The sequence below is a fragment of the Rhodotorula graminis genome (assembly GCF_001329695.1).
Source record: "Rhodotorula graminis WP1 unplaced genomic scaffold RHOBAscaffold_9, whole genome shotgun sequence".
NCBI classification, from domain to species: domain Eukaryota; kingdom Fungi; phylum Basidiomycota; class Microbotryomycetes; order Sporidiobolales; family Sporidiobolaceae; genus Rhodotorula; species Rhodotorula graminis.
The window spans coordinates 205,118-227,355 of record NW_017264936.1 but is presented as its reverse complement, the minus strand read 5'-3'; the positions used below and the strand labels follow the sequence as shown (position 1 = coordinate 227,355).

The window sequence follows — 22,238 nt, the reverse complement described above, 5'->3', positions numbered from 1 at the left end:
TCAGCATGGACTCGGCCGCCATACTCGCACCAGCCGCACTCTTGAGAGCAGCACTCGCACTCGCCACCAGCTGGCCCACATCCCTCGCAACCCGCAACGAGCTCGCGACCCCCCTCTCGGCCCTCGTCCGCCGTCCGTCTCCTCCCCTCGTCTCTCACACAGCGAGCAGCACTGACACCCGTGCGCACACAGTCCAGGAAGGCCACCACCTCGCCACCAACCTCTCACCCCCACTCGACCCCTACGCCGCCGGCTCGTTCCACCACCCTCCCCTCGTCCTCGCACTCGTCGGACCCCTCGTCCACCCCGACTCGGCTCCGCCCTGGCTCAGCTTTGCCGCGTGGACCGCAGCAGACCTCGTCGCAGCCTGCGCACTCGGCCGCATCGCCCGAGCGCGAGACCGTGGACCTGAACCCGTCGACCGCACCGAGAAGCGCTGGAGTCGGGCCACCGTCGCAGCCCTGTGCGTGCCCCTTACCATCGTCAACGTGCGCCTGCACCAGACCAGCAGACTGACAGCCCCTGTGCCCCCCGAAATAGCTACCTCTTCCACCCCTTTACGGTCGCAACCACCCTCGCGCGCTCGTCGACCACCTTCACCAACCTGTTCCTCGCCCTCGCCCTCAACTCGGCGCTCGATGGTTCGTCTCTCTTTTCATCGCCTCGGGATCGTCGCAACGTGTCTCGGCACTGACTCGCACGCCTCTCGCACAGGCTCGCTCGTCCTCGCCGCCTTCCACCTTTCCCTCGCGGCCCACCTCTCGCTCCACCCGGTCCTCCTTCTCGTGCCCGTCATCCTCGTCGCCCACCAGGCCATCGTCAAGCGCTCGCGGCGAGACGCGCAGTCGCTCGCGGCAAGCGCAGTCGAGGGCACGGCGGCGTTTGCGCTGCACCAGGCCGTGCTGCTCGGCTTGAGCCGGTGGCTGACGGGCAGCTGGGCGTTCCTCAACAGCGTCTACGGTGTCATGTGCGTCCTCGTCACCGTCTCCCTCGGCATATTCAGACGCTCACTCTTTCTCTCTTGCCTCCCCTCCTCGTCGCACCCTCGCTTCACCCCCGCCCTCGACCCGCACCCAGTCTCACAGTCCCCGATCTGACGCCCAACATCGGCCTGACGTGGTACTTCTTCATCGAGATGTTCGATCACTTCCGCGCCTTCTTCCTCGTCGTGTTTGCGCTCCACCCGGCCGTCTACGTCGCGCCGCTGTGCATCTTCTACAGGTGCGTCCCTCCTCCTCCATCCTGCTCCCTCCTTCTCCTTCGGACCGGACCGAGTCGAGCTTAATGGTGGGTCTTGGACGCAGGAACGATCCCCTCTTTGCGGCGACCCTGCTCGTCGGCGCAGTCGCGCTCCTCAAAAGCTACCCGACCTTGGGTGACTGGGCCCTGTGGCACGCCCTCCTCGCCTGCTACTCCGAGCTCCTGCCTCGTACGTCCCCCCTCTCTCTCGTTCTCGACCGAGCAAGCCCTCATTGACCGCGCTCGGGCCCGCAGACGTCTCGACCCCGATCTTCCACGCCCTCGTCCCGCTGTACGCCCTGTCGCTCCTGCCCGCCTTTTCGCACATGTGGCTCGCGTCGACGGCCGGCAACGCCAATTTTTACTACGCCGCGACGCTCGTGTGGGCGGTCGGCATGGGCGGCTGGGCGCTCGAGGCCATGCGCGCGAGGGGGAGGAGGGACGCGCTTGGGCGGTTGGACAAGGAGGGACGGGCAAAGGTCGAGGCCGAGAGGTGGAAGATCGTGCAGCGGTAGCGCGGGAGGGAACTGCAAGGTCGGCCCTTCTCGGCATTCGAGAGGCGCTGAGGCGTGAGACGAGCCGAAAGCTCGCTCGAAGATGCCGGGATCGTCGAGCAGGTCGAGCGAGAGCCTTTCAGTACGGCAGAATCGCTTCTCGTGCGAGCGCAGCTCTGCAGCTCGCACAATCCGCGTTCGACTCTCCTCGCCGCTCGCCTCCTTCGTTCTCCTCCCACCTCGGCCCTCGTTCCCCCTCCGTTCAGTCGCCCAAGCTGCTGGGCTCGAGCTCAGAGGGCTGCTCGACAGGTCTGCTCAGCAGCCGAGGCGAACGAGGAGCAGGAGCGAGAGTTTTCCTTCGGAAGCTCGTCCACTTGAGAAGGTTCGCTCGGACCCTCTGTCTGTGAGCCGCCTCGCACTGCCCTCTCGTTCGTCGGTCGCTCGTCGCTCTGTCGTCGTCACACAGTGCTCAGAACGAGGGAGCGGCTTCGCGGTGGCGGGACCTCGACGTCTTGTTCTCGCTTGCAAGCTCCTCGCCTGCTCGCTCTGCTTTCGCTCGCCAACCTCTCGAGAAGCGGGGCGAGGCGCAGCCCTCCACGGGAAGAAGAGAACGCGAGAGAGAGAGCGAGAGAGAGAGCGAGAGAGAGAAAGAGAGGCGAAAAGTGAGGGCAAAGCTTTGAATGCAAAGGCGACGACGAGGCGAGAGGGGGAGGCTACGGCAGAGAGAGGGAGAGGGCTCCTCACGAGCGCGACACGACGACGACCGCCGCCTCGAACTGCTCGCGTCCCTCGACGGCCGCCCAGCCCTGGCGCACCCCGCCCTCGTCAAAGTTGAACTGCTTGACCGGCGCGCGCAGGCCGTGCTTGTCGGCGAGCTGCATGGCGTGCTCGAGCTGCTTGTGCGTGACGAGCGGCTGGCCGTGCAGCGTCATCGACTTGGCGAGGATGTTGGCTGTGCGGCGAGGCCGAGGAGGCGAGGTCGAGAGAGGGAGGAGGAGGAGGGAGAGGGTCAGTCACGGCCTCGAGCTCGAGACGGCGAGAAAGAGAGAGAGAGGGACGCGCCGATCGGGAGCTGCATCGCCTTGTCCTGGCGAGGCGAGAGGAGGACGATCGACGAGTGGAAGCGGCAGCCGTCGAGGAGCTGCTCGACCTGCTGAATCGGCATGTCGACGCCTGCGAGTCGTGCGGGAGCGAGTGGGTCAGTGCGTCGTCCGTCGACGACCTCGAGAGAGAAAGCGCGGACGCACACATGATGCCCTGGGCGCCGCCGAGCTTCTTGAGCTCGTCGGCGACGTTGTGCTTGCCGACGACGACGAGGCAGTCGTCCTTGAGGCCGTAGTCGCCGGCCGACCAGCGGTCCGACGTGGCGACGAGGATCACCTTGCGGTCCTGCTTGGCCATCTTGATCATGTCGAGCGCGACCTTGGCAAATCCGCTGCGAGAGGGAGGGGGAGGATGGTGGTGCGAGAGTCAGTGCTGCGTCGTCGACACAGAAGGAGAGAGAGAAAGAGGGACGCACCCTTGACCGTACACGACGAGGACGCCGTCGCCCTTGAACCCCATGCGCTCGTTGAGGTCCTTGACGAGGCGACGCTCAGCGTCGTTCATGCGCTTGAGCTCGTCGTGGCAGCGCTCGTGCGCGACCCAGACGCGCGTCGCGTCGAACGCGCAGATGGGCGCCTCGAGCTGCTTGTCGCCCGAGTGGAAACCCTTGGGCAGCTCGATCACCATGGCCTCGTTGACGGCGACGTACTCGGCGAGGCCGCGCATGAACGTGATGGCTGCGAGCGTAGGGTGTGTCAGTCGCAGGTCCTTGTCGGCGTAGATGAGGCAGAGAGAGAGGGAGAGACGAGGACGGACCGACGACGCGCGTGCCCTCCTTGAGGTTGCGCTTGCCCTGCTGGGCCGGCTTGGCGATCTCGCCGACGACAACGCCGCCCGGGATCATCGGGTAGCGCATGTCGGGAAGCAGGTCGTGCTTGAGGAGCTCGTCGCTGCGGGCGGGTGAGAAGGGGTCGGCTCCCGGTCGAGGCTCGTGCGCGAAAGGAGAGAGGGAGAGGGGGACGCACGTCGAGTGGAGGCCGCACACGTGGACCTTGATGACGCACTCTGCGAGACGAGGACAGAGTCAGTCTCGACCTCGACGACGACGACGACGACGAGGAGAGAGAGGGAGACGCACCGTCGGCCTTGACCTCGCCGAGCTGCGTCGGCTTGATCTCGAGCTGCCCGTTCTTCTCGGTGAACTGGGCGGCGCGGAACTGGTCGGGGACGTTCATCGACGACTGCATGATGGGGCTGAGAGGTGGTGGTGGTGGCGGGTGAGGGTGAGGGTGAGGTCGAGAAGGGACGAGGGTGGTCGTCGAGGGGGAGGGGGCAAGAGTGAGAGGAAGGAAGAAGAGAGGCACACGCGAGAGCGAGGCCCTTCTTGTGCGAGACCGAGGGCGAGCGAGTGCTGCGGCTCTCCTTGACCGAGGGTGAGGGTCCGGCGAGAAGGGGAAAGGAGACGCCGCATACAGCGGACGGCTCGAGCGACGACGAGGCCGGACGACGCCCGCCGCTGCGTGCGAAGGCTCGAGATGTGCAGCAAGGGTAGAAGAAGTTGTCGAGGCGAGCGCGGCGGCGACCGGCGATGAGGGCGAGGCGGGAGAGCGCAAGACGCGACTTGAGAAGGCCGCGAGCTGGGGACGTCGACAACGCCTCCTTGTGGTCGCGAGCGGCGAGTTCCTGCTGCAGGCAGAAACAGTGAGCTCGATGTACGACCGGAAGTGGTAGATGAGGTGGATGGGGACGCACCTGGTCCTCCCGAGACCTCGTCCTCCTCCACCGCAGCGCCGCCGACGAACACCGAGAGAGAAGCTGAACGCGCACAGCCTCGCGCGCCACCTGCACAGACCGACGAAGAGGGAAGAGGAGGGACGAAAGGCATTACACTCACGGCCCGCCGCCCTTACCGCCCGCCGTCCAGTCATGCCCGCCCCTGTCGCCCGCCCTGCCCAACCTCGAGCGCCCGCTCAGTCCAAGCTGCTCGTCGTCTCGTACCCCTCGCTGCCCGACGTCGTGCCGTACTCGCGCACCTCGTACGCCGGGCCCTTGCGCGGCAGGCCCGAGCCGGCGAGCGCGGCGCCGTCGCCGGCGTACAGGTCGCCGCGCCACGCCCAGCCATCGCTGCGGCCCTTGGTGCCCGGCGGGTGCATGCCTGCGTCGCACAGAGAATAGTGTCAGTACGGCGTGCGCAACAGCGGAAGAGAGGAGGGAAGAGGGCAGATGGAGGAAGGAGGTAGGGGAGGACGAGGACGAGGAGAAAGGTCGCGAGGACGCACCCGGCGCGTTGAACTTGCACTTTGAGCCGTACAGACACCTCGCGCCCCTCGGGCACACATGCCCGGCGAAGCACGCTTCGTCGCTGCAGATCCGGCCCTTGAGCGCGGCGAAGCACGGCGACTTGGCCGCGTCGGTGCGCAGCGTCGCGAGCTGCTGCGGCGTGAGGGCGTAGGCGTGCGAGTACTTGCACGGCGCGGCCGAGGTCGACGAGGCGCAGTACAGGGGGGACGAGGGCGAGAGAAGGTAGTGGCGGTTGCAGGGCGGGCCGAACGCCTGCTTGTACAGCGGCTGCAGCGGGCGAGGGACGACAGGCTGTGAGTCTCTGCGGCACGAGAGGTCGAGAGAGCAAGAGAAAGCGAGGACGCACCTTGGTCGGGTCGATCTCGCGCAGCTTCTTCTTCTTCGAGCTCTTGAGCTCCTCGTCCTGCGCCTCGACCGTGTCGCCGAACACGATCGGGACAGGTGGCGCGAGGGCCGCCGCCGCGAGCGACAGCTTGGCCATCTTGGCCGACAGCGAGCGCGGCGTCTTGGGCGCCTTGGCCGACGTCGGCGTCGCGGTCGACGAGGAGGACGAGGCGACGGCGACCTGCGCCGGCGTCGTGTGCTGCACGACGGCGGGCGACGACTTGCGGGGCGTCGCGAGGAGCTGAGGTGGCTGCAGGCCTGCCGGCGTGCCCGAGCCCGACGCCGCCGCCGAGTGGTGATGGTTGCCGTTGCCGTGCGCGACGAGCTTCTTGTTCTCGAACAGGCCGTCGAACGTTGTCGTGCGGAGGTTGAGGCGCTTGAGCTCGAACGCGAGGTCGTCGTAGCTCTTGAGGAGCGTCACCTTGTCGAACAGGACGGGCGCCTCGGTCTCGAGCGACGAGAAGAGGTGGGCGTAGCCGCCGTCGTGCGCGGCGCCGGCGAGGACGAGCTTGGTCGACGGGAGCTTGGCGTACAGCTTGAGGGTCTGGGTGAGCTTGGCGTCGCACGCCTCCTTGGACGGGCCGACGTCGGACACGAGGATGAGCGGGTGGGCCGCGTTGAGGCCGACGAGGAAGGCCGAGAAGGTGGCCTCGTCGGCGATGCCGCACGTCTGGAGGACGCGCGCGAGGCCGGCCTTGTTGAGGTACAGGTGGACGACCATGGTGAGTTGGCCCTTGATGCCGCGGCTCGACGCATAGTCGTCGATGCTCTTGGTGAGGAGGATGGCGGCCTCGCGCCCGCCGTCGCGGCCCTTGGCGACGAGAGTGCGGTTAAAGATGCAGCCGTCGCCGTCGAGGACGCAGTAGACGATCTGGTCGCCGCCGACGATCTGTGGGAGACGAGGTCAGCGCGAGGGCTCGTGTGGGGGAGGGACGAGGGCGAGGTGGTGCGCACATCGAGTTGTTTCTGGGCGTTGCGCGCCTTTATCTGTTGCTCGACATGACCGAGCTTGGCCTGCGAGGGGTGTGCAGGGCAAATGTCAGCTCCCTGTACGGGACAAGGGGCGACAAGGGCGAGGAGCACCGCCACAGACTCACGAGAGCGAGTTGGCCTTCGAGGGCCTCGACGCGAGCTGCGAGCTGAGTGCGCTCTTGACAGGCGGTGCGGGCGAGTCTGGCTGCCTCTGCGGCGTAGTAGACGTCTGTGTGGGGACAAAGGTGTGAGCAGGGAGGTGGGTGCGGGAGGAGGACGAGGAGAGGAGGGGGGGACGGACAGTTCTCGAACAGGTCGGTGCTGGTGGCGGTGGAGGGGGGCTGTTGAGCCATGCTGGGCCGAGTCTATACTCTGGTGGCGGTGAGGGAGCGAGAGGGTGAGCCGCCACCTCGTCGTCGTCGTCGTCGCGACCAAAGTCCCTCAACCTCCCGGACCTCCGCCTCGCTGTCGCCCCTCGACCGGGCAGGCCAGCGCTCCACAAGCGTGCTTGTGGGACCATGGTCACCCTCGCCAGCCAGCCCGTCACCCGCTCGCGCACCTCGCTCTTCCTCTCGTACCGCGACTCGGCCGCCCGCCCCACCCCGTCGACCCCGTTCACCCGCTACACGTACGACGACGACGACTTGGGGGACGAAGAGGCCGGCCTCATCGGCGGCAACCAGCTCCGCACCCCGGCCATCCCGCAACGCGCTCCACACGACGACGCTCTCCCTCCTCGCTGGGTCGACGAGGCCGACCAGGTCGACTCGCTCGTGCGCCAGGTCAAGCCAAAGAGTGCGCCCCCACCCTTCACACACTCTGTCTGCCCCCGAGACGCCCAACTGACTCGCGCTCCTCCGCCGTGCAGTCGCCCACCTCGACAAGCTCCACGCCAAGCACCTCTTGCCCGGCTTCAAGGACCGCTCGGCCGAGGAGCGCGAGATCCAAGCCCTCGCCACCTCCATCACCTCGGTCCGTCCTCTCTCGTGGCCCTCACTCCCCGCCTCACGAACCTGACCGCCCTCGCCCGACGCACGCAGGACTTTCGCGCGTGCCAGGCCCACATCCGCCGCATCGCCGTCCAGTCGCAGCAGCTCCTCGCGTCGCGTCCTCGAGATGCCGCACACGCCGAGGTCAAGCGCATCGACCTCGTCATGGCCGCCAACGTCCAGACGGCCCTCGCCACAAAGGTGCAGGCCCTCAGCACCGTCTTTCGCAAGAACCAGGCCGAGTACCTCCGTCGTGCGTCCCCTCTTCCTCGCCGCCATGTGCAGCAACGACGACACTAACTCGAATCCCTGTGCGCAGAGCTGCGCGGCAACGAGTCCAAGGCGGTTGAGCTGCAGAACCGCGCGACGACCGTCTACGACCCACTTGTCGCCCTCGCCGAGGACGAGCAGGCGGTGCGTCCTCACGTTCCTCATCTCTTCTACCTCACCTCCGAGACTCTGTCGCGGCGAGATGTATGGTTGTGTGGGACTGACGAGCTGCTCGCCTCGCCCGCAGTCCCGCTCGGCCCTCTCGTCGAGCTCCTCCCCCTCGGCCGGCGCGTCGACGCCCTCGCTCGCCCAGCAGCAGTTCTTCGCTTCGCATCAGTCGTCCTCGTCGTCGACCGCAGCCGCCGACCAACGCTCGACCGAGATCGCGTCGATCGCCCAGTCGATTGCCGACCTCGCCGACCTGTTCAAGGACCTGAGCTCGCTCGTCATCGACCAGGGCACGCTCCTCGACCGCGTCGACTGGAACGTCGAGGTCATGAGCACCGAGGTGAGGGGCGCGGCGCAGGAGCTGAGAGAGGCGACGAGGTGCGTCTGAGCGGGCCTCGCTTTCTCCTCCTCTCGTCGTTCGACCGCACTGACTCTTGGGCCCCTCTCCTTCCTTCTTCTCTTCCCTCACTGTCTTCGCTCTCTTCCCCCCTCATCGTCCCTCCCTTTCGACCTCGTCACCATCCACAGGTACCAGCGCCGCTCGGGCAAGTGCCAGCTCATCTTCCTCCTCGTCCTCCTCGTCATCGCCGCCTTTGTCGTCCTCCTCTTCCGCCCTCCTCGCGTCCTGCGCTCGACCTCGACCTCGGGCGGCGGTGCGCTGGCGGCGGGCGGCGGCGACGGCCGCGCGACGACGGAGCAGGTTGCGCAGGCGATCAGCGACGAGCTCGGCGCGCGACGGCGTGCGCTCGAGGCGCTCGAGGGCCTGGGCGGGCGCGCAGAGGGCGCCGCGGCGAGCGAGTACGGGTGGAGCCGGAGAGTCGAGCGGGCGGCGGCGCGAGAGCAGGTGCCGCCGAGGACGAGCGAGGGGAGCGTGCGCTCGATAGCGACGAGCGGCGACGAGGTGACCCGGGAGGCGGTGAGCGCGTGGAGGAGCCGGCGGCGAAGAGCGGGGCAGCAGGGTGCTCGGGTCGACGTCGAGCGGCGGGAGCGAGGGCGACGAGGGCCGGCGGGAGGTTGAGCTCCTCGCGTGCAACGACGAGCGGTTCATCTCTCTGCGCGCTTTCTCTCTCAGTCTCTCTCTTCTCCCCTCGTCGTGAGTGCATGCTCTGCTGCGCGACAGGTACCGACAAGGTTTGATTCCAGACAAAGAGAAGGAGAGAAAGGGCAGGCGAACGAGAGAAGGCGACGACGAGCAGAAGGGGGACGAGAGACCGGCTAGTCCAGGAGGGAGACAATGACAGAGGAAGGACGAGTAGGACACGGACGAGGGGAGAAGTAACGACACGAAGGAGGAGAGGGGAGAGCTAGACAAGGAGGCGGGAGAGAATGACCGTCTTTTGAGGCTTGTTTCGAGGGACCGGCTTGATAAAGGACGAGACGGGGGGAGCGAGAGGTGGTCGAGAGGTGAGTCGACGTCGTGAGGTGGTCGTGAGGGCGAGGGAGGGTCGGGCTGAGGAGGTGTACAATAACAGAGATGGGTGGCGGCGAGGGAGCCAGGGCGAGGTCGATGGCGAGAGAGGGCAAGGTGACAGAGAGAGTGGGTGCTCCCGAGCGAGCGAGGAGAGATGCGGGAGAGTCGAGAGGGAGGGACGAGGAAGGAGGCTGGGGAGATGGCGCTCGTCGGAGCGCTCGAGCCTGCTCTTGCGGTCCGGCGACGCGCCGTCGCGGCGCCTGTGCTCTTCTCGCGACGCCGACGAGCGCGTGAGAGCTGCTCGGCGCGCCTAGTACCCGCCGCGGAGGATCTTCTCGCCCATGGGGCTGATCCTCCTCTTGCCCCTCGTGCCCGTTGCCGCCGCACCGACCGGCGGGCTCAGCGTCCTGCCACGGCGCGTCGGCTCGGCCGTCGCGCTCGCCGAGGTCGGGACGGGAGGAGGAAGGGTGGCGTGCGTCGGCTCGAGGAGGGTCGGGGCGGGCTGGGCTGAGAAGCCGCTTGACGGAGGCGATGAAGGGACGGCGCGGTTCTGCGGTCGGTACGTTCGACAGCTAGTCAGTCTGGCGCCCTCGGTAGAACAGGGCGAAGAGAGACAGGTGAGGACAGCCGGGCGCACCTTGCGCGCGCCGATGCCGCTGATCGAGAAGCGGCGGAACAGGCCGAGTCCATCGCCGACGCCGTTCTTGCCGCCGTCCTGCGCCGTCTGGAGCGCCGCGCCGGCCGACACGACCCTTCCAAGCGGCTGCATCATGCGGAGCGGGTCTGCCGCGGGCGGGCTTGTCGCGAGGACAGTCGCCGCCGAGCTCGACGACGACGACGCGGCGCCGGGCGAGGTCGACGCCTGGATGCCCGCCGCCGACGCGGCCGTGCTCGACCCGGCGCCGAACGAGAACGATCCGCGCCGGCCGTGACCGAGCGAGAAGGGCTCGACGGCGGGCGGGCTGAGCGGGCCCGCGTTGGCCGAGCCGGCGACCGTGCCGGGCCAGCCCCAGCGCGCGCCGCCGGCAAAGATGCCGCCGCCGGTCGCGGCCGCCGAGCCCGCCGGGGGCGTGACGGCGGGCGCGATGTGTCGTGCGGCCGGGGCCGACATGCACGGGTCGGCGGCGAGGTCGTCGTCGTCGAGGGCGAGCGAGCCGCCGCGCTGCTCAAACTCGAGCTCGGGGCGCTCGCACACGCCGCCGAGGGTCGACGAGGGTGCGCGAACGGCCTTGGTGCTCGCGGTCGTCGAGGTTGGCGCGCCCGAGCGGGTCTTGGGGAGCGAGAGGGTGCTCGAGGGCGGAGAGGACGACGGGGTCGGGACTGAGCCGGCCTCGGACGACGACGAGGGCGAGGTCGACAGGGCCGGGACCGTGTTCGGCTGGGTGGTGGTGGTGGTAGTGACCGCGGACGACGTGTTGGTCGCGCCAAAGCTGGCCCGGCGGGCGTGCTGGAACGCCTCGCGGAACTCTGCCGAGTCGAGCGGGTTTCGGGCGGCGGGGCTCGTCGAGTCGTGGAGGGCGAGGTCGGCAAAGGCCTTGAGGGACTGGGAGAGTGCGCTCGAGGGGGACGTGGCCTGCTGCGAGTCACGGGGGGAGGAGGAGGACGAGGGCGGCATGGCGAGGGGCAGGGCGGGGCGACCGAGGCCGGTCGAGCCAGAGCGGGAGCGGCCAGTTGGCGGCGACTCGGCCATGGCGAGGTGCGAGGTGTGCCGAGGTTGTGGTGGGAGCGGGTGAGAGTTGCGAGTGATGAGGAAGAGGGCGAGGCGGGACCCCACGTTGGTGGGCGCTGGCGAGGCGGCGACGGGCGGGCGAGCGATGCGGCAGAGAGTGTGCTGGCTCGACGGCGAGGAGAGCACGCAGCGAGTGGATGGTGGACAAGCCCCAAGTCGCTGAGCGAGCACAACGGCGCTAATCGATGCCGACCTTGGACGCTCGCTCGTGCCGGCGAACTCAGTTCCGTCCGGCCCTCTCGTTCTCGCCTTCTCGCCCCCGAGCTGGCGTGCTCAGCTCTGCCTTGGAGTGCACAGCTGCGCACCTCAAACCTCAGACTTGGACTCACGCCTCGGTGAGCCGCGAGCGCCTGTCCGCCGGATTCTCCGCCGACACGTCGGCGCTCGCCGGCCGCCGGCCCGCCGCTCGCTCATCTTGCTCGCTTCCAGCCGCACGCCGAGTCTGCTCTCGAGGCTGCGCGACATGGCCCCAGCCCTGTTCCGCAAGCGCAGGGCACCCGCTGCCCTCGCCCAGCCGGTTCCTGCACCGCCGCCCGCCGCCGCCCCGGCTCCTCGTCCGACCACGAGCAGGCCGACAGCCACCGGCGCGACTGCAGCAGAGCCGCCGCGCTCCTACGCGCAGCTCGCCGACCTTGCAGACGAGATCGTCGCGAGCAGCTGGGACACCAAGCTCCCGCTCCACCTGTGGCTCGACGGCCTCCGCAAGCTCTCGACTGAGTGCGTCCTCTTCCCTTTCCCTCCTTCTCGACCTGAGCCGAGCTCACAGCGTACCCTATCCACAGGAGCGAGGTGTACCGCAACGAGGGCAACTACGACGTGCGCCCACCGTCACCTTCCCCTCGTCCGCCTTTCCGTCGTTGACCTTCCTCGCGCACTCGCAGATGGCCTTTGTCCGGGCCGCCACCGTCCTCAAGCTGCTCACGGAGGTCCTGCCGTACCATCACCCCGACTGGCGCTCGTTGACGGGCGCGCAGCTCGAGTTCTTGCGACAGGTGCGCCAGACCTTCCTCGCGTTCGGCTCGACGGCTCGTCGCAACTAGCCCACGAAGCTGATTCTCCTTCATCGCCTTGCGCACAGCACATCACCACCGCTTCGACCGCCCACGCCGCTCTAATGAACCACCTCATCGCGCGCACCACCTCGTTCTACGCCTCCCGCTCATCCGCCTCTTCCTCCCGCGCCACGACCCCGACCCCGACCTCCTCTCCTCACCTGCCTTCTCATTCTCCCGCCCTCACTCTCCGCAACACCGTCACGACCGCCGCCACCGTCTACCGCGACGGCCCCGGGCCCTCGCACGACCCGCCGCCTGCGCCCGGCGCGCACCCGCGCCGCTCAGGCCCGCAGACGCACGATCCGGCGCCGCCGAGGGCCAACCGGCTTCGGGCTGCCTTCAGCCGGGCGCACTCGCACTCGGGCTCGGGAGCGAGCGGTGCGGCGAGCGGGCAGGCGGCGCAGGGTGCGCTCCCCGAGCCTGGCGCAGGGGACGAGGGCGACGACGGGGCAGGAGGTGCGGCGGCGCTCGAGCCGACGAGTGCGGGCGAGCTCGTCCCGCGAGGAGACGGGCGGCGCATCCCCAAGCTCGGTGAGGCGGTCGAGCGGGTGCCGGCGTCGCCGGCGTCGAACGGGTGGCACGCGCCGCCGAGGCGCTACGAGGCGGCGGCGCAGCAGCCGAGTGCCCCGATGCCGCTCCCCGGCGACGGCGGTAGCTCGGACGAGGACGACGTCGCAGGAGACGCGGGCCTCGCGCCGCGAGGCGAGGTCGTCGGCGCGCCCTGGGCGCCCGCAGGAGCGCAAGCTGCGGCGTGGCGGCCGCCTCCTCTCGCGGGGGCACCGTTTGGCTCGTACGCGAGGCCGAGCTGGCCAGTCGACCCGTCGGGGGTGGGCTCGTCCGCCGAGTCCACCGCACGTGCCCCTTCCCAGGCCGCACCGCCGCCGCCGCCCAACCCGCCCCGGCGGACGGGCCAGATTCGCCATCACGCCGTCCCTCATCAGTACCTACACTCGTACCCGCCGCCGCCGCCGGGACCTGCCTCGCTCGGCCCACCACCCTTCCCACCTTCCTCCTTTCCTCCTCACCTCGTCCCGCCCATCGCGCCCGTCGCCCCTCTCCCGCCCTCGGCACCTCTTTCGTCTTCTCGTGCGCCTCCGCCAGGCCCCTCAGCTCCACCGGCGACGACGCCGACGCCCGAGCCGTTCGGCCTTCTCAAGCACGACAGCCTCGTCGGCCGGCCAGCGCCCTCAGCGCCCTCGCCTGCGCCCTCGTCTCCTTCTCCGGCTCCGGCGTCGTCCTTCGGTGGCGGTCACGGCGGTGTGCACGCGCTCGGGCAGAGCTTTGCGGCGTTGGCGATGCGGGACGAGCAGGACGGGGCTCGAGCGGGACGAGGGGCAGGAGGACCGAGCGACGTCGCAGGGCCTGTCGGTGAGTCTCGCTTTCGCGTCAATGTGTTCGTGCCGTGCGCCATTCGTCCGACACGAGCTGCGCATGTCGTCGATTGAGACTTACGGCGCCTCGAACGTTCCTCCCGCAGCTCGCAACGAGGCCGGCGTCGTTCTGCGACCTGTCGTTCTTCCCTCGCGGCTGATCTCGCACTTCATGAACGTCGTCGCGGCGCACAACACCGCGCTCAACATCGAGACGTGCGGCTTGCTCCTCGGGACGCAGGCACGTCCCCTTCTCCCTCTTTCCTTCTCAAGACTCTACCAAGGAGGCGCTCATGAGGCTCCCTGCCGCAGCAGAAGGACGACAGGCTTGTCGTGTCGCATTTGCTCGTCCCGAAGCAGGCGGGTACGCCCGACACGTGTACGGCGACCAACGACGAGGAAACGTTCGCGTTCCAGGAGGAGCGAGGTCTCATGACGCTCGGCTGGGTGCGTCCTCGAATTCTCTTCCCTTCCTCACCTCATCCAGCTCTGACCACGAACTTCGCCTCTCCTCTCGTCCCGACTCGCAGATCCACACGCACCCGACCCAGTCCATCTTCCTCTCGTCGCTCGACCTGCACACGCACCTCGGGTTCCAGCTCCTCCTCCGCGAGGCCATCGCCGTCGTGTGCGCGCCGAGTGCCTCTGACGATGAGCCGCAGTGCGGCGTGTTCCGCATCACGGACCCGCCGGGCATGGGCGCTGTCGCGGCGTGCGGCGAGGGAGGCGCTTTCCATCCTCAGTGAGCTTATCTTTCTCTCTCTCTCTCTCTCTCTTCCTCCTCAATCTCTCTCGGACTCCTTCTCCCTCTGTGCCTCGAGCGTCGGACGAGTCGAGCACTTACACTGTCCTGCCCCCTCCCCTCGCGCACAGCCCGCCCCTTCCGCTCTACACGGACGTCGACGAGGACGGCGGGCACTGCCAAGTCGACGACGATGCGCCGTTCGAGTGCGTCGACATGCGGTGAGAGGTTGAGCGGCGAGAGGGTGGTGCTGGTATTGCAACGAGGTCGAGATGCTCAGAGAAGCTCGAGCGAGAGCGAAAAGCGAGAGAGGCTCGAGCGTCCTCGCCGAGAGATGGTTTGCCTCGCGCTCTCGTCACTCTCAAATCTCGCTGCATGGACGAGAAGAGAGAGAGAGTACAAGAGAGACTGCGAGATACAGCTGTGTTTCCCTCCTGCCTCGTCGCGAGTTCTACTCGTCCTTGACCTTGTCCTCCCCTGCCGGCGCGACGTCGACGACCCACCACCTGCGCACCATGCCGTTGAGGACGCTGCCAAAGTAGAGCGCAATGACGGTACTCGTGAGGATGATGACGTTGTACGGCATCGAGAAGTCGGGCGTCGGGAGGCTGACGAGCGTCGTCGGCGTAGTGAGGCGCAGGCGCGGCGGGCGCAGTGCGAGGAAGCCGTCGTCGCCGATTTGCAGAGCTGACGAAGATGGCGTGTCGTGCGACGGCGGCGGAGGAGGCGAGAGGAGCGTGAGGGAGGCGCCGGGAACGGAGAAGCCGCGGTTGGCGTCCGAGGGGTACTCGGTGTACCACAGGCTCGCCGTCTCGTACGCGAGGAGGAGGCGCGCCGTCGTGCGTGGCGGGATGCTCAGGAGCGCCTGGAGCGAGGTCGGCCGCTTGCGGGCGATCGAGGGCGTGTAGTCGAGGTCGGCGACGAGGTCTGTGCGCGCGAGAGGGCGAGGGCATGAGCGAATCGTAGCGAGAGCGAGAGGGGCAGGGAGAGGGAGACGCACCGGTCGACGTGGTACCGTTGAGCGTCGCCTCGAGCGTGCTGAGGTACCCTCGCAGCCACCATGGCCAGCTCTCGCCCCACACGACCTCGGCCTCGTCCTCGAGGTTGTTGACGACCTCGACGCCGATACGCCCTCGCTCAACGCCGACAGCGTGCGTGATGCGCCGCACTGTGAGCGGCGGGACGGGGAGCTTGGAGCGCAGTGCTGCGACGACAATTGCGAGGGTGAGTATGAAAACGAGGTTCGAGGGGCGCAAGAGAGACGGGACGCACGGTGCTGGAACACGTTCTCGCCGGGCCACGTCAAGCTCACGTCGAGTTGCGCCGTTTCGAGAGCTGCGGGCAGAGCAAGTCAGTCGTTGTGCGCGAGAGGCCGAATCGAGAGAGGTCGAGGAGCGAGGGGCGCACCTTGCTGCACGTCCCAGATGGCCACGTCGCGGCCGTCGACGTTCTTGAGCACTCGAGCACGGTCTGGCTCGATCGAGAACGGGTTGGTTGAGTGGGTCGGGACGACGAGCTCGATGGTCGAGGCGTTGGCGACCGGGCACGAGGTCGACAGGGCGCGGTCGTACAGGCTCTTGAGGGAGAACTCTGCGGGACAGAAGAGCGGGATCAGTGTGTGGTACGCAGGGAAGGGAAGATTGGGAAACGAGCGGGCGCACCTCGTCGGCCCATCTGCCCCGTCAGCCGGTCCCTCCTGACCGGGTCCTGCACGCTGCCAACCTCGAGCGCAAGGCGCGCCGTCTCGTGCTCGTCGTCCTTGGCGAACTGGATGCCGATGAGGGTCCACTCGCCGTCGAAGAGGCGATGCGGGTTGAGGAACGAGCTGAGGCCGGCGTGCGAGGCGCAGGGAAGGAGGGAGAGGAAAGGGGTGAGGGATTCGGTGCAGGCGGCGGCGAGTCGGGGCATGCTGAGGCGGTACAGGCGGTGCTCTGTGTAGGGAAGGTGTCGGCTCAAGACGTCGTCAAGAGGGGTAGGGAAAGTGGGCGCACCGGCTGCGTCTCCTGGACCCTCGAACGGGACCGCCCAGGTCGGGCTGGTCGTGCTCGTCTCGACGCCGTCTGCCACGACGCCCGCGCAGAAGAGCCCGCTCACGGCGCTCGTGAAGGCCTGCCACCGCTTGCGCTCGTCGCCGTCCGACTCGCCCTCGAGGACCTCGAGCCAGGCGGTGAGCTCGATGCCGGACGCCGGGAGCTCGGCGGGGAGGTGGATCGGCCACGTCGGGAGCCAGCGGCCGGACGAGAGGGTGAGGTGGAACGAGGCGACGCGGTGCTGGCGGATGAGCGAGGTGAGGAGCCTCGGGAGGAGCGTGTGGTGGTGGGCTGTGGGGGGAGGAGTGTCAGCGACGTTGGCTCGTGCGAGGCTGGGAGGGAGAGGAGGACGCACCGACTGTGTTGAGGGCGACCTCGTTGCCGCGCTCGTGCCAGGGCCCGTCGAGGGTGAAGGTGAAGTCGGAGAGGACCTTGCCGTCGGGGAACGAGGTGAGCCGCAGCGACTCGCGGTACGACTCGGGTTGTGGCGGGCTTGTTGGCGCTGCTAGTGCGCGTGCAGTGGCGGCACAGAGCAGCACGAGGGCTGCGAGTGGCCGTGCGAGCATGGTTGTCGGGGAAGAGGCGGTGCTCGCGGTCGCTCTCGCCTCGCGCGGCTCTCGCGCGAACCAGAGGGTCAGACTGCTGCTACCAGCCGCAGCAAGCATGGCGAACCCCGGCGCAGCCAGTCCAGGCCCCTCTCGTTGCGCGTGGGTGCTGTTCTCCGTTCTCATCAGTCCCGAGTGCTGTGGCCACGACTGGACCTCGAGAGCGAGAGCTGCGCCCGTGTCTACGATCCAAGACGCTACTGTACTCGGTCTGAGCAGGCCCTGGCCCCGCCCGAAGTGCGTGAGAGGTGGCTCGCCTCCTGCTCTCCTCCTCCTCCTGCTCTGCCCTCTTCCCCCCACCCACAACTCGCCATGGCCTTGCCGCAAGCACCACCAGCCTTGCTGCCACAGCTGGAGCGCGGCCTCCCACCCCCACCGCCAGCACCGCCCTCGCCCACTCGGCTCGCCCCCGCCGCCTAGTCGCCAGGCTCCCACCTCGTCCTCCTCGCCAACACCGCCTGAGCCTCGCCCAAGAGCCTGACAAGCCTCCAAGCTCTTCTATGGTGCGTCAACACCCTCTGTACTCCTCCCTAGCGGCAGGAGAACTGACTCGTGCCCCTTCCCCTCGTTCGCTCAGGCCGCTCGACACGCAGTCATTTCGCCCTCGCTCGGCATCACCGCAGGACGCCTGTGGTCCGCTCGCCTGGTGCGTCCAACTCTCCCTCGTGCCTGCGAGACCATCCAGGAGCTGACTCGCACCGTTTCTGCAGGTCGAGCACTGAGCGCAGCCAAGGTCCGTCTCGCGCTCCTCTTTTCTCCGCCTCAGGGAGGCGTGCCTGACCTCTCTCGGGCCCACAGCCGTCCGCAGTGCCGCAACCTCGACCTACCTCGTCCATACAGCCGCCTTTGCCCTGTGCGTCGTCTCGCTCGGGCCTGATCCGAACTCGGCCTGCCTCGCCGGGAATCCGCCTGTCGCAACTTCTCACGGCGGGCTCACCGTGCCCTCACGGGATACGCCTCCTCTGGCAGGCGCTTGCGAGATAGCTGCACCGGTCCGTCGGGCGTCGTCTCGTCCGCGCTCGCCCGGCTCAAGGAGGTGTTTTGACGCTCTGCCGTGACCGGACGCACTCGCCCCGGGAGGAGAGTGGCGCGGGTCGCAGGACAAGAGCATGATGGAGCACTCAGCGTTTCCTTGATCGAGCGCTGACCTTGTTCTGCGTCGCCCGGACCCGCTCGCAGATCCGCTCTCGGCCACGTCGTCAAGTCTCGCTCGCCCCGGTTCGCGTTCGACAAGATTCCTGCTTCGGTGCGTCTCGATATCTCTTCATCCTTATCCTCGCGCAGGACGCAGGCTCACGCCGTCCTCCTCGTCGTGCAGCACTCGTGCTTCTCGAGGCCACTTAACCGGTGCGTCGTCGGCTCGTCCGGGCGGTTCTCATTCTACCAGATCTACGATGTTCTACGTCCCGAGTTTGGGTGGGCGCGCGCATTATACTCGGCAGGACATCCAGATGGAGCAGCAGGGCGAGAAGCTTTACGAGCTCTTGCGCCGAGCGAGATCTTCTTCGACGAGCGGGATCGTGTTCGGACTTTAGCAACTTTACATCGTTCTACCTCGTTATTATCTTTATCTTCGCCGTCGCCGTCGTCGTCGTCGTCGTTGGTCGGGTCGAGGTCAAGGCGTCGTCGTCGAGGAGGTCAAGGCGCCGAGGTTAAGGCGTCGAGGTCAAGGGCATTCTGAACGAGGTCATCAAGCAGGGCGTTACCAAGCAGTTCCACAAGCACATCATGCACATCATGCACACAAGCACAAGGACCGACAAGGACGAGCAGCGGCGTACTCAGCGCTCCTGATCGAGTGCTGACCCTCGTTCCCTCCCTCGTCCTCCTCCTCCTCTCCTTCCCCAACCTCGTCGATCCTCCTCCTCTTCACCTCCTTCGTCGTCATCGATCCTCCTGCGTCTTCGCAGGCTCACCCGAACTTTCGCCGTCTCGTCTCGCCCACTGCGCCGGCAAGATTTCGACGCACTTTCTCGTCGCCGGTCGTCAGTCGGCGTGCCTCTCATGTGGGCTCAGAGTCTCTCGTCCAATCTTTGTGTACATTTCTAGCTGTTGAGAATACTACGAGCGTACCTCGACGAGGTGTCGGGCCGAGAGAGACGACCTCGTGCCACGTGGCCTTCCCAAGTCGAGGCTTTGCTCGCGCTTTCGCTCCTCTAGCTCCTCTCGCCGCCGAGCTGCGCTACAGCTTCGAGCCTGCAGCCCGTGTGCGCTCACCCGGCTAGCGAGCTGTCCGCCGCACGAGGCAAGCGAGCTGTCCATCGTTCACAGAGCTTGAGAGCGACAGTCTGCGCACGCTCGCGTTCAGGCCTCTCGCAAAGTCCTCGCGGGAGCAGAGAGCATCTCGACGAGGCGAGAGCCGGCCGATGAAAAGGGTATGCAGCTCACATCGATTCACATCAAGCAGTACAAGCGTCCTCTGCAAGCGCTCCTCTCCTTCCCTCCCATCGCCCGTCGTCCTCCTCGCGCGCTCGCTCCCTCGGCCCCTCCTCAGCGCCGCTTCGTCCCCGTCACGTCCCCGACCCGCTTCTTCGTCACCTCGAACGCGAGCCTCGTCTGCGCCTGCACGTGCTCCTGCTCGTGCGCCTTGGCGCCCTTGCCCTTGGCCACGCTCTTGAGCACGACGGGCTTGGCCGCCGCCGCGCTCGCGCTCGTGCTCGCACCCGGGCTCGTGCGCCTCGTCGCGGCAGCGTCGAGCGAGCTCTGTGTCGCGCTCGCCGTCGAGGCGCGCGACGAGCGGCGCGCACGGACCCCGACGCCGTGCGGCGACGAGCGCGTCGTGCGGCGCGACGTGGTCGCGCTCGCGCCCGGGCTCGTCGTGCTCGAGCGCTTGCTCTTGCGGCTCGAGGCCGTGCTGTTCGACGTCGACGTCGACATCGAGGTCGAGGCGGACGTCGAGGTGCCCGAGCGCTTGACGGTCGGGCGCCCACGCTTGCGCTGCGACGAGCCCGGCGCAGGCGACGCCGCCGAGTCCTCCTCGGCCGAGTCGGCGACGACGACGGCAATGTCGTGCGCCGTCAGGCTGTCGGCGCGCTCGTCGTCCATGTCGTCGTCGCCGCCGAGGCCGTGCGACGACGCGACGCTCGACAGGCTCGAGCTCGACGCCGAGCGGACAAGGAGGAGCTTGCCCGCGCCGTCGACGAGCGGCGCCGAGCGCACGAGGGCCTCGCCACGAGTCGGCTTGGCCTGCGACGGCGCCGACGAGAGCGGCGGCAGCGCCGGGAGGCTGTACGGGAAGGCCGGCGTCGCGCTTGAGCTGACCGGCGCCGCCGCCGTCGACGACGACCTCGTCGCCGACGAGCGCGAGCTCGATCCCGAAGCCGAGCCCGGGCGCGGCGGCGGCGACAGCTCGAGCGCGAACGGCTGCGGGCGCGGCGCGCTCGCGCTCGTGGCGGGCGCAGGAGGCGACGCGCGCGTGCGAGGACGCTTGGCGGGCGGCGCGCCGGCCGTCGCGCCGGTGGACGCCGCCACGAGCGAGTACGCGCCGGCGTGATGCGCCGCCGCTGACGCCGACGCCGACGCCGAGGCCGACGCAGGCGAAGCGGGCGGCGTGACGGCGCGCGTGCGGACGCGAGCCCGGCTCGGCTCGGGCGCGTTCTCGAGCGGGAGGAGCGGGAGGGCGGACGGGCGCGGGAGGAGGAGCGGGAGCGCGCCGGCGGCGGCGGCGGACCCGAGGGCCGCCTTGGTCGGGCTGCGGACGGTCGGGAGGTGCGACCGGTCGAGTGGCGGCGGGCGCGCCGCCTTGATCGGGCTCGGGGCCGCCGTCAGTGCCGCTGCGCTGCCGACCTTGGCGCTCGTCGCGGCGCTCGCGCCCGCCCCACCGGCCGCTGCCGCCTCCTCGGCCGCCCTCTTCCTCCCCTGCGCCTTCTCGACCCGGGCCCTCCTCCTCTCGTCCCGCTCCCTCGCCTCGCTCTCGACCCGACCCGCCTCGCGCGCGAGCGCGGCGACAAACTCCTGGATGTCACCGCGGCACCACACGTCAAACACGTCGGCCCACTCACGCGCGGGCGAGGGGAACTCGGCGTTGAGGTAGATCGTGTGCACGGGCGCCTGCTTGGTCGACGACGAGGTCGTCGTCGTCGTCGTGGGCGCCGAGGTCGACGACGAGGACGAGGCGGTCGACGACGCCGAGACGGGCTTGATGACCTTTGCGAGCTCGCGCACGAGGCGCTTTGTGCCCTTGACCTTGAGCGTCGTGCCGACGACGAGGAGCAAGTCGGGCCGCTGGCCCATGAGGTCGCGCTGCGTGATCTCGCCGACGCGCTCGCCGTCCTTGTGCTCCTCGCCGTACAGGACGACGTCGGGCCTGAGGACGCCGACGCCGCGCGCGCGCTCGCCGGCGGCCGAGCGCAGGGCCTCCTTGGCGAGGCACGCCGGGCACAAGGGGGCCGTGCCCGAGCTGAGGAGGTCGAGGTACGCCGCGGTCGGGGTCACGAGCTTGCAGAACGAGCACGAGAGGGTCGACAGGTGGCCGTGGAGCGGGATGCACCGCGGGATGGTCGAGTGGGTCGGCGGCGGCGACTGGGACGAGCGCGGCGTCGGGTACGACGTCGAGGCCGTGCTCGCCGTCGACGACGCGAGCGACATCTGGGACGAGGTCGGGCCGAGGGCCGACGACGCCGAGGCGGCGGGCAGCGGCGTCGTGCTGCCGCTCGCGTGGGCGCTCGTCGCGGTCGTGCTCGACTTGGACGGCGAGCGCGGTGCGGCGGTGCGGCGACGAGGCGGGAGCGGGAGCGTCTTGTCGCCGAGGCCGTAGGTCAAGCCCGCCTTTTCCTCGAGCGCGTCGATGTTCCTGCAGGGTGGCTCCGGGCTATGTCAGTGGGTTGTTCTGCAGAGAGAGAGGGGGGGGCGAGGAGAGCGAGCGCGACGCACTGGGTGTAGACGCGGAACAGCTTGCCGTCGTTGTCGAGCTGTTTGAGCCACGAGTGGAACGCGGTCGGGGCGACGCCATCGGCCTGCTTGTGGAGGGCCGCGATCATGTTGTAGAAGATGGATGCCGTCTGCTCGGACTGGGTAGGGTGACGGGGACAAGGGGCCAAAGTCAGTCAACAATGGCGAGCCGAGGGCGAGCGAGGGGGCAGAGGGAGAGCGAGGACGCACCTGGAAGAGGCCGACGTCAAAGAGGTCCTTGCCGCTCGAGAGACGAGCATCGGGGTACTGCTTCTTGAGCGACTCGAACAGGCCTGCGCCCGAGCGAAAGTCGGGGATGCCGGTTGCGGTCGAGATGCCGGCGCCTGGTGGGTCGAGGGGTGAGGCTCGTGTCGAGGGCATGGGTAGGAGAGAGAAGAGGGACGTACCGCATACGACGGCGATGCGCTTTGCCTTGAGGACGGTGCGGGCGACGTGCTGCAGGTCGGGGTTGCGCGGGACGACAGGAGGAGGCTGGGCGGCGGCGGGTTGACGAGTGCGGGGCGCAGTGGTGGGTGGTGCGGTCG

General features: G+C 68.5%; 9 protein-coding genes across 9 annotated transcripts; 4 read left to right on the top strand and 5 right to left on the bottom strand.

The window, feature by feature from the left end:
• Positions 1 to 5: 5 nt before the first annotated feature.
• On the top strand, positions 6 to 1,754 carry RHOBADRAFT_45161 (uncharacterized protein; the record flags this gene model as incomplete). The annotated part of the gene is made up of 7 exons (XM_018414551.1): positions 6 to 132; positions 193 to 463; positions 541 to 641; positions 715 to 967; positions 1,078 to 1,221; positions 1,305 to 1,429; positions 1,495 to 1,754. The coding sequence occupies 7 exons, from the start codon at positions 6 to 8 to the stop codon at positions 1,752 to 1,754; spliced, it is 1,281 nt and encodes a 426-aa protein (XP_018269918.1).
• Positions 1,755 to 2,473: 719 nt separating this feature from the next.
• RHOBADRAFT_45160 (uncharacterized protein) lies at positions 2,474 to 4,024 on the bottom strand (the record flags this gene model as incomplete). The annotated part of the gene is made up of 7 exons (XM_018414550.1): positions 2,474 to 2,685; positions 2,751 to 2,906; positions 2,981 to 3,168; positions 3,253 to 3,514; positions 3,594 to 3,727; positions 3,803 to 3,842; positions 3,916 to 4,024. 7 exons carry the CDS (start codon positions 4,022 to 4,024, stop codon positions 2,474 to 2,476), a joined length of 1,101 nt encoding a protein of 366 aa, XP_018269917.1.
• A 723-nt stretch (positions 4,025 to 4,747) lies between these two features.
• On the bottom strand, positions 4,748 to 6,787 carry RHOBADRAFT_54461 (uncharacterized protein; the record flags this gene model as incomplete). Its single annotated transcript, XM_018417322.1, has 6 exons — positions 4,748 to 4,932; positions 5,057 to 5,345; positions 5,425 to 6,351; positions 6,417 to 6,476; positions 6,560 to 6,663; positions 6,736 to 6,787. 6 exons carry the CDS (start codon positions 6,785 to 6,787, stop codon positions 4,748 to 4,750), a joined length of 1,617 nt encoding a protein of 538 aa, XP_018269916.1.
• Positions 6,788 to 6,952: 165 nt separating this feature from the next.
• Positions 6,953 to 8,918, top strand: RHOBADRAFT_54460 (uncharacterized protein; the record flags this gene model as incomplete). Its single annotated transcript, XM_018417321.1, has 6 exons — positions 6,953 to 7,229; positions 7,303 to 7,406; positions 7,475 to 7,676; positions 7,743 to 7,837; positions 7,941 to 8,239; positions 8,390 to 8,918. The coding sequence occupies 6 exons, from the start codon at positions 6,953 to 6,955 to the stop codon at positions 8,877 to 8,879; spliced, it is 1,467 nt and encodes a 488-aa protein (XP_018269915.1). The 3' UTR covers positions 8,880 to 8,918.
• Positions 8,919 to 8,967: 49 nt separating this feature from the next.
• RHOBADRAFT_54459 (uncharacterized protein) lies at positions 8,968 to 10,962 on the bottom strand (the record flags this gene model as incomplete). Its single annotated transcript, XM_018417320.1, has 2 exons — positions 8,968 to 9,822; positions 9,910 to 10,962. 2 exons carry the CDS (start codon positions 10,960 to 10,962, stop codon positions 9,583 to 9,585), a joined length of 1,293 nt encoding a protein of 430 aa, XP_018269914.1. The 3' UTR covers positions 8,968 to 9,582.
• A 2,525-nt stretch (positions 10,963 to 13,487) lies between these two features.
• RHOBADRAFT_16473 (uncharacterized protein) lies at positions 13,488 to 14,393 on the top strand (the record flags this gene model as incomplete). The annotated part of the gene is made up of 4 exons (XM_018412319.1): positions 13,488 to 13,671; positions 13,725 to 13,873; positions 13,957 to 14,168; positions 14,300 to 14,393. 4 exons carry the CDS (start codon positions 13,488 to 13,490, stop codon positions 14,391 to 14,393), a joined length of 639 nt encoding a protein of 212 aa, XP_018269913.1.
• A 185-nt stretch (positions 14,394 to 14,578) lies between these two features.
• Positions 14,579 to 16,764, bottom strand: RHOBADRAFT_54457 (uncharacterized protein; the record flags this gene model as incomplete). The annotated part of the gene is made up of 7 exons (XM_018417319.1): positions 14,579 to 15,095; positions 15,169 to 15,372; positions 15,441 to 15,503; positions 15,576 to 15,758; positions 15,830 to 16,099; positions 16,160 to 16,489; positions 16,554 to 16,764. 7 exons carry the CDS (start codon positions 16,762 to 16,764, stop codon positions 14,620 to 14,622), a joined length of 1,737 nt encoding a protein of 578 aa, XP_018269912.1. The 3' UTR covers positions 14,579 to 14,619.
• Positions 16,765 to 17,115: 351 nt separating this feature from the next.
• On the top strand, positions 17,116 to 18,338 carry RHOBADRAFT_54456 (uncharacterized protein; the record flags this gene model as incomplete). The annotated part of the gene is made up of 8 exons (XM_018417318.1): positions 17,116 to 17,222; positions 17,289 to 17,306; positions 17,381 to 17,449; positions 17,514 to 17,536; positions 17,602 to 17,656; positions 17,983 to 18,049; positions 18,122 to 18,150; positions 18,215 to 18,338. 8 exons carry the CDS (start codon positions 17,116 to 17,118, stop codon positions 18,336 to 18,338), a joined length of 492 nt encoding a protein of 163 aa, XP_018269911.1.
• Positions 18,339 to 19,293: 955 nt separating this feature from the next.
• RHOBADRAFT_45153 (uncharacterized protein) lies at positions 19,294 to 22,185 on the bottom strand (the record flags this gene model as incomplete). Its single annotated transcript, XM_018414549.1, has 4 exons — positions 19,294 to 21,595; positions 21,676 to 21,812; positions 21,904 to 22,037; positions 22,101 to 22,185. Coding segments are annotated over 4 exons (2,658 nt in total), but the record flags the coding sequence as incomplete, so codon positions are not given.
• Positions 22,186 to 22,238: the final 53 nt, after the last annotated feature.